At 45.8% G+C, this 7391-nt stretch overlaps 1 protein-coding gene across 1 annotated transcript; it reads left to right on the forward strand.

The window, feature by feature from the left end:
• Positions 1-408: 408 nt before the first annotated feature.
• Positions 409-7391, forward strand: trim45 (tripartite motif containing 45). Its single transcript, XM_076030871.1, has 8 exons — positions 409-999; positions 1609-1897; positions 1989-2134; positions 2210-2526; positions 4324-4453; positions 4949-5063; positions 5670-5796; positions 6656-7391. The coding sequence occupies exons 1-8, from the start codon at positions 530-532 to the stop codon at positions 6808-6810; spliced, it is 1749 nt and encodes a 582-aa protein (XP_075886986.1). The 5' UTR covers positions 409-529; the 3' UTR covers positions 6811-7391.

Below are 7391 nucleotides of genomic sequence, written 5' to 3' on the forward strand. Positions count from 1 at the left end.
GGAGAGCTTTGATTCATGGTGGTTTTCGTCCCACCCCTGGTAGCTCAGAGACTTTTCATTGGTTCCATAGAAATTGAGGTGTCGGATGTCCGAGGGAGCCATGAATGCAGCCTGCGTGTCCCAGAAAAACTTCCCGGTGGGACTGTTTTGTTTTGTTTTGTTTTTTCCTATAAAGATAACTCAAAATATTTCTGTATTTTCTTTTGTTAGTTAAAAAAAAAAAAAAAATATATATATATATATATATATATATATATATATATATATATATATATATATATATATATATATATATATATATATATATATATATATATATATATATATAGATATATATATAGATATAGATATATATATATATAGATATAGATATATATATATAGTTTGGTTAACTGTTAGCGTTACTTGGTAGTAGAAAGTTTTTTGGAGGTTTCCTTCCGGTTCGGTCGATTAATGTCGGTGGGCTTCGGGGAGGAACGTTAGTCTCTGCTTTTGATTCTGGGAGCAGAAGTTACTCAAAATAAACAACATGTCGGGGTCGGAGAGTGAAGAAAGAGTCGAGAGAAGTGCCACAAAGTCGGACACGAACCCTAACGGGGCCTCTGGGAACCGGAGGGCGGTTTGTAACGTGTGTAAACGGTTGTACCGGGAGCCCAAAATCCTGCCGTGTCTGCACACCTTCTGCTCGGACTGCATCGGGCAGCTCGAGCCCTTCTCCGTGTCTCCCTCGCACATCGGCCGGCGAGCCGCCCGAGCTCCGAGCGGAGAGGACCGGCCCTCCGTCACGGTGCTGTGTCCCGACTGTGACTCCGAGGTGGACCTGCCGCCGTCGGGGTCCGAGGGTCTGAGCACCGACCACCTGGCGCTGGACGAGGTGTACCGGGAGAGCCTGGTGTCGGACGGCCCGCTGGGGTGCGATCTGTGCGGGGAAGGAGCCGCCGAGAGCCGCTGCGAGCTTTGCTGCGTCAACCTGTGCGAGTTCTGCTGTCAGGCTCACAGGTGAGGGTCTTTTATTTTCTCTCCACTGCCCGCTAACAAGACAAAACCAAACATAATCTACGAGGAAAGCAGCTTTGTTTGTTATTTGGGTTTCAGTCCCCTTTTTTAGTGCAATATATAATTTACCAAATCATTATTATTATTATTTTTTAAACTCCAATTCGTCTGATATTACTGTTACAGTAATAAGCTTTTCCCACTAAAGAAACATTTACTACTATACTGTAAAAATGTTTATACAAAAAATTGACTATGTTATGAACACACAAAACTGTTCATGTGCAAGAACTTAGTTCATCCAATTCAACCCAATTCACTTCAGTCACTGCTATGGCCTCCAAATATTTAAGTCCATGCTCAAAATACACCTTTTTAGAATTGCTTTTAGTGTGTGACAGCTCCTGTTTTATCTGTTTAATTTATTGTGCTTAGCTGTCTGTAAATTGTTTTATTCTAACTAGTTTTATTTTACAATTCTATTACTTACGACTACTTTCCCACTCATAAAGTGTCTTGAGTTTTTGTGAAAAGCGGCATATATACAAAATGTTTTATTATTCTTATTTTATCGTATGCATTTATTTTTTGTGCTCTCTGCCCCACCACCAGGAGGCAGAAGCGCACAGCGTCCCACTCTGTCCAACTTCTGGAGGAGCTGAAGTCTCGCGGTGGCCTCAGCCGCCCCGTCCTCTGCTCCTTCCACCCGGGCCAGGAGCTGCGGCTCTTCTGCCAGCCCTGCGACCTCCCCGTCTGCCTGGAGTGCGCCGCCACGCTGCACCGCGACCACCGCTGCTGCCCCACGCAGGACGTCATCGACCGCCACGGAGACCGCATCCGGGAGCTGATCTCGCTGCACCTGGGGCCTCGTCTGGAGCAGCTGACTGACTCGTTGGAGAAGGTGCAAAGCTTGAAAGGCTTCTCATCGTTCTAAATCTATTGCAGGCAGTCGAGTTGTTTATGCCTGTTTGGGTCTTTTTTTTGCCTTACAGGTGGAAGAATCCCAGGAGGCTTTGCAGGCGCGCGTTAACGCCACGGCCATTGAGGTGCGGGCGTTTGCGCGAGGCTACGCCAACGCGGTGGAGGCCCACTGCCTGTCCCTGCTGCATCGCCTGGAGGAGCTCCACGTGCAGAGCAGGTGCGGCGACGGGCAAGCACGTCTGGGTCCAATTTCAAAGGAACTTTAACACTAACCGAGCGCCACGTCGAACAGGAACCAGCTCCACCTGCAGAGGGCGCAGCTGCAGCAGGCCCTGTCGGACATCCAAGGCAGCGTCGGCTTCGCCGAGCGGCTGCTCACCTGCGGCTCGGACGTGGAGATCCTCAGCGCCAAAGGCGTGACGCTGAGGAGGCTGACCAGCCTGGCGGAGGGCAGCGGCGGCGCCGACCCGGCAGCCGTCACTCCCGACGACGGCAGCGGCATCAGCTTCCTGCCCAGGGAGTCGGCGGGTGAGGTGGAAGGATTCCCGCTGGTCGGCGTCATCAACTCCAGGACTGTCGACCTCAGCAAGTGCACCATCGAAGGGGAAGGTAACCCACTCGTAATGCTAACTGCTGTGATTCAACCCAGCTCCATGAAAAAAATGACACTGTTGCATCAGTCAGAGATGTTTTCTCCCTTTTTTACAAATGTACTGATTTCACTTCCCGCGCTCCATATTTAAGAAACCACAAGACGCTAAAAACACTTTTAACAGCTGTTGACTGCAGTCAGCCAGGATTGGGGCGAGGAGGGGGTGATTGCAGGCCAGCTGGTGAGACTGTGTGTTGGCGGGGGGGGGGGGGGGTCAGGCCGTCGCTTTGCTCTCAGTTCACCTGCAGCAGTTAAAGACCAGCTTCCCGGGAGCTTTGGCCCAGAGGCAGGAATTCCTGAGGGAGTGAAGGAATGTTCACGTCAGCATGCAGGGCTGCAGAGAGGGCGGTTAAGCAAGGACATAGCTTATTTACACACACACACACACACACACACACACATCATGTTGGAAGAGAAAGGAATAGAATAAAATCCATGGTGGTGGTCAAAGTCCTTGTTTAAACAAATGCTAACTTTGAGTTTAAGACGTAAAAACACACCAGGCTTACAAATACACTGTTACATTGCACGACGAAATTCTGTTCGGTTCTCCTCATAAAATGAAGGTGAAAACTGATAAAAAAACAGACGTAATTAAACAGACGCAGTGCACCGGCTCCTTCAACGTGTGACATTCGGCTCGTTAATGCAGGAATTCTCAGGCTTTCAGTCACCTTTGAGCATCCCAGAGCTCCCCCGAACGCAGTTAAAGCGCAGCTCACAGACTGATGGTGTCTGAGTGAGGGCAAAGTCTGGAGCAGTGGATTTGGTTCCGTGGTGCCCAAGCTGCTGCTGCTTCTCTGATGGCCTAATTCCCCCTCCTGTTAGCTATGACTCTGAACAAGTCTCAGGGATGTTGACAGAATCTGACGGTTGGAGGAATTAAATGAGCTCATTTGGCTCAGTTTTTATCAATTTTTGCCCCCAGATTAACTTTTTGTTCTGGAAAAAAAAAAAATCTGATACACTATACATATATATATGTATATATATATATATATATATATATATATATATATATATATATATATATATATATATATATATATATATATATATCAATTGTAACGCCTTTCACGTTCTTTCTGGTTGCTCCTGCTGAGGTTAACAAACTACAGAGCTTATACACCTGTCGTAGCAAATTGTAAAGATTTTAGTTAAAAAAAAATTATAATTCAAGATTCAAGGCAAAAAACTGTATTGTCATTCATAATATACACTTCAGAGCTTTTGTGTTAATAATCAAATAAGATCATTTACTATATCAAAATGAATAAAGGAATGGAGCAGAAGGTGCTAAATGGGTAAAAAGTGGCAGAAGTCATTTTTGCTTCACTGGCTGCATATATGTGTACAATATCTGACAGTTCTGAAAACTATCATGTATATAAATATTTATTTGGAAAAAATACCTAATGCATTTGTGATATATTAAATTAAACATCACCCTTAAGTCACCATCCCGGTCAAAACTGGGCGTTTCAGCAAGATAATGACCCTCGTCACACATCCAGGACAACAGAAAATTTGTTGTTTTTTTGGGGGGTTTTTTAAGAAATAAACAAGAATTTTTTTTCTTTTGCTTGTGTCTGTCAAGAAAAAGGTCTACTCCAGACAATCCTGAAATTGCACGAGTCAAAACAAGTGATCCCGTGGCTGAGAATCACAGCTGCTTCTCGTCCAGTTCCCGAATCCTCGCTTAACATCTGAGTCCCCCTTTGTAAATCTGACCTGCAGCTTTTATGCGCCGGCAGGCCTGCAGAGGAGCAGCGAGGGGCAGCCGGCTCACTTCACCGTGGTGTGCCGAGACTCCGCGGGCGACCAGCTGACCAGAGGCGGGGAGCACGTCGTGGTCAGCGTCGCTCACAGGGAGAAGAAGGACTGGTGAGTCTGGCTCGTGAAAAAAGGCCCCAAAAAAAAAAAAGGAGGAACTGAGGAGGTCTTTCACTTCCCTCCCGGCCAGCGGCTGGTAGCAGGTCGCCACAGGGTTCACCAGAGGTCACCTGCTGCACAGAAGGGGAGGCGCTGCTGATCTGCGTGGAATATTGTCTGAGCAGACTAAAGTGGTTTTAGACAATAAAGAGAAACACTAACCTTTTTTATTCCTTTATTCATTCCTTCATTTATTTACTCATTCATTTATTCCCTCTCCTTTTTTGCATGTAGGAAGTCACAGTCAAATGCAAACTCTTTGACATTTTTGCCTTGAGCTGAGAGTTACACCCAAACTTTCACACCAATACTCCTTTTTTTGGTGCGCGTTTGCACTTTCACATTTTGATTCCTGTTCACACGCAGACGTGTGAATGTCGATAAGAGATGACAGCGATAGAGCAGCCGCATCGGTGATGTGCGATCTTTTGACTGTTTCCCCCTCAGCACGGTGAAGACGACGGTGGTGGACAGCAGCGACGGCTCCTACCGGGTCTCCTACACGCCAGTCGAGCCGGGGCTCTACTCGGTGTGGGTTTGCGTCAAAGCGCGACACGTGAAGGTACGCAGAACCACCGTCACGGCTGCACGTCAAGGCTATGTTGTTGGGACTATGAGTATATTAGTTTTGTCATTTTAAAACTGAGGTCACAAGTTGGATGTATAAAATATATCATTTTAATAATAATAATGACCATGAACAACAGTAATCATTATGATTGTTATTGTTGTTGTTATGAGAGGTTCGATGTCTGCAACAGAACTAAGTCTGTGCTCATTAAAGTCGTCCTCTCACAGGCTGGTGGCCACGCCCCCAGTCGGGTTTTGGCTCCGCCCTCTGGGACAGCCCTGTTTTTGTGCCCTTAAAAGTCCAGCATTACACCCATAATCACCGTGATATGGTTGTCTAATTAATTTTTTTTTGGTCAGTCTAATTAAGCATCAGTTTTTGCAGGAAGCTAAAAACCAGACTTTTAGCGGGAGGGTGTAAACATAGGGCTAAATATGCTATTCTGGAGATTCTAGATATTTTTACAATTTCTTTTTTTTTTTTTTTTTCAAAAAATTACTCATATGAAAGGCTGCTGCTCTGGGGTCTTGGATGGCGTATAAATGTCTGAGCGTGGATTTGTTACGGGACCTTTAAATCCTGTCTGTCGCCCCGCAGGGTTCTCCCTTCACCCTGGACGTGAAGAGGAAGCTGCGGCTTCACAGCGGGACGTTCCACTGCTGCTCCTTCTGCTCCAGCGGCGGAGCCAAAGAGGCTCGCTGCGGCTGCCCAGGAACCATGCCAGGTACTCGGACTCGGATTGGAACAGCCAATCAGTGGGAGAGTTCTCATTCAGGTTGCACAGAACACAGAACTGGAAATGAAAAAAAAAAAAAAAAAAAAAATCGTGTACAAGTCCAGGTGGACATGTAGGGAGACCAGATGGTGGATCATCTTCCAAATGTGCCATTTGCTGAAGGGTCCAGTGTGTAAAATTTGGCCTGATTTATTTTTTTATATTCGTAAAAGCTAAATATGCTGCCCATTCAAAATTCGATAAAAGTGTACACTGGCAGTACAAAACAATTGGTTTTCGTAACCTTAGAACAGTTCTTATTTAAATATAAGAATATAAATAGATCAAGGGTCTTGCGCCCAGTTAGCTGCCATCCTGCGGCGCCATATTTCTAAGGAAGCCTGGTGTGGACAATCCGGCTGCCTGACAGCGCGTCTCGTATTTAGGGTGAACGCTCGCATCCTCAAATAAACCAACAAAGGAGAAGGTAAACGAGGTACACACAGGTTGGTGCGTGCAGGCCATTGTAGTTCGCTGGCAAACTCGGGAGAGGGAGTGTGAGCGCTGCCATCTGAAATGTAACCACTTGATGTCGCTGTTTCTTCTTCCAAATCTCCAAACATGAGGCAGTGATGTGGCTGGGGAAATGGTTATAGCATACTTTGGCCAGGCACCCTGTGTCAGACTTTGTGTTTGCTGTGTGAGTGAGAGCATCAGAGTGTAAAGTTAAAAAAAAATTACTGCGCACATGCTGGTCTTTTTGCTTTGTTTTAGGGCTTATTAGAGGATGTGCCAAAACACTTGTTGGCTTCCAGTTTAAAAATCATCTCATCTCACCAACCTCCGTCTCTCCCGATCGTGTCCGCAGGAGGCTTCAAAGGTTGCGGTCACGGTCACAAAGGCCACCCGGGGAGGCCTCACTGGTCGTGTTGCGGCAACACGGCGGAGAAGTCCGAGTGTCTGCCGCAGAGCGTGTTGGCTGCGGTGTCGCCCCGCGGGCACCTGAGAACCGTGGAGCTCTGAGGCGACCGACAGAACCCGAAACACTGAAATGATGTTGTTGCTTCGTTTGTTCGAAAGACTTCGAAAAGACGTAGGAAACACACGACTTCAAAGCTGCTTTTTCGGCATCAGTCGTCTCTTTATCAAAACCTCATGTTTTTTTTTTATATGTATGTGTATTTCTTGCAACTGCTTTTCAAAACTGTCGCTGTTGATTTGTGTTAATGGGAAAGAAAACTCTAGGATTTGATAGTTTTAAGATAGTTGAGGGTCAGGTTGTCATAAATATATGTACTCCACTGTGTGATGGAAAGGCAGGTGCTTCCTTTAAAGGTCGCACATTTTACTATACTTTCTATTTTTAGATCCTCATTGGTAATTTAAGACTCCAGTGGAGCATCTTTGAACAATTAGATCTGCAGAAAACTGCATATTTAGCCCTCTGTTAACGTCCTGCAGCTAAAGGCGCATATTAACTTCCTGCAGAATTTGCTGCTTTGTTGTACTTTTTTTTTTTTTTTTTTTTTTTCGGGACCTTTAAACCGGTAAAGCATGGCTGCAGTCAAAGTGGGCAGCATAAGAATAATAGAATGAGATCTGGA

This window comes from Nelusetta ayraudi, unplaced genomic scaffold (assembly GCF_046127955.1).
Source record: "Nelusetta ayraudi isolate G7.1 ecotype Tasmania unplaced genomic scaffold, CSIRO-AGI_Nayr_v1 ptg000031l, whole genome shotgun sequence".
Lineage (NCBI taxonomy): Eukaryota > Metazoa > Chordata > Actinopteri > Tetraodontiformes > Monacanthidae > Nelusetta > Nelusetta ayraudi.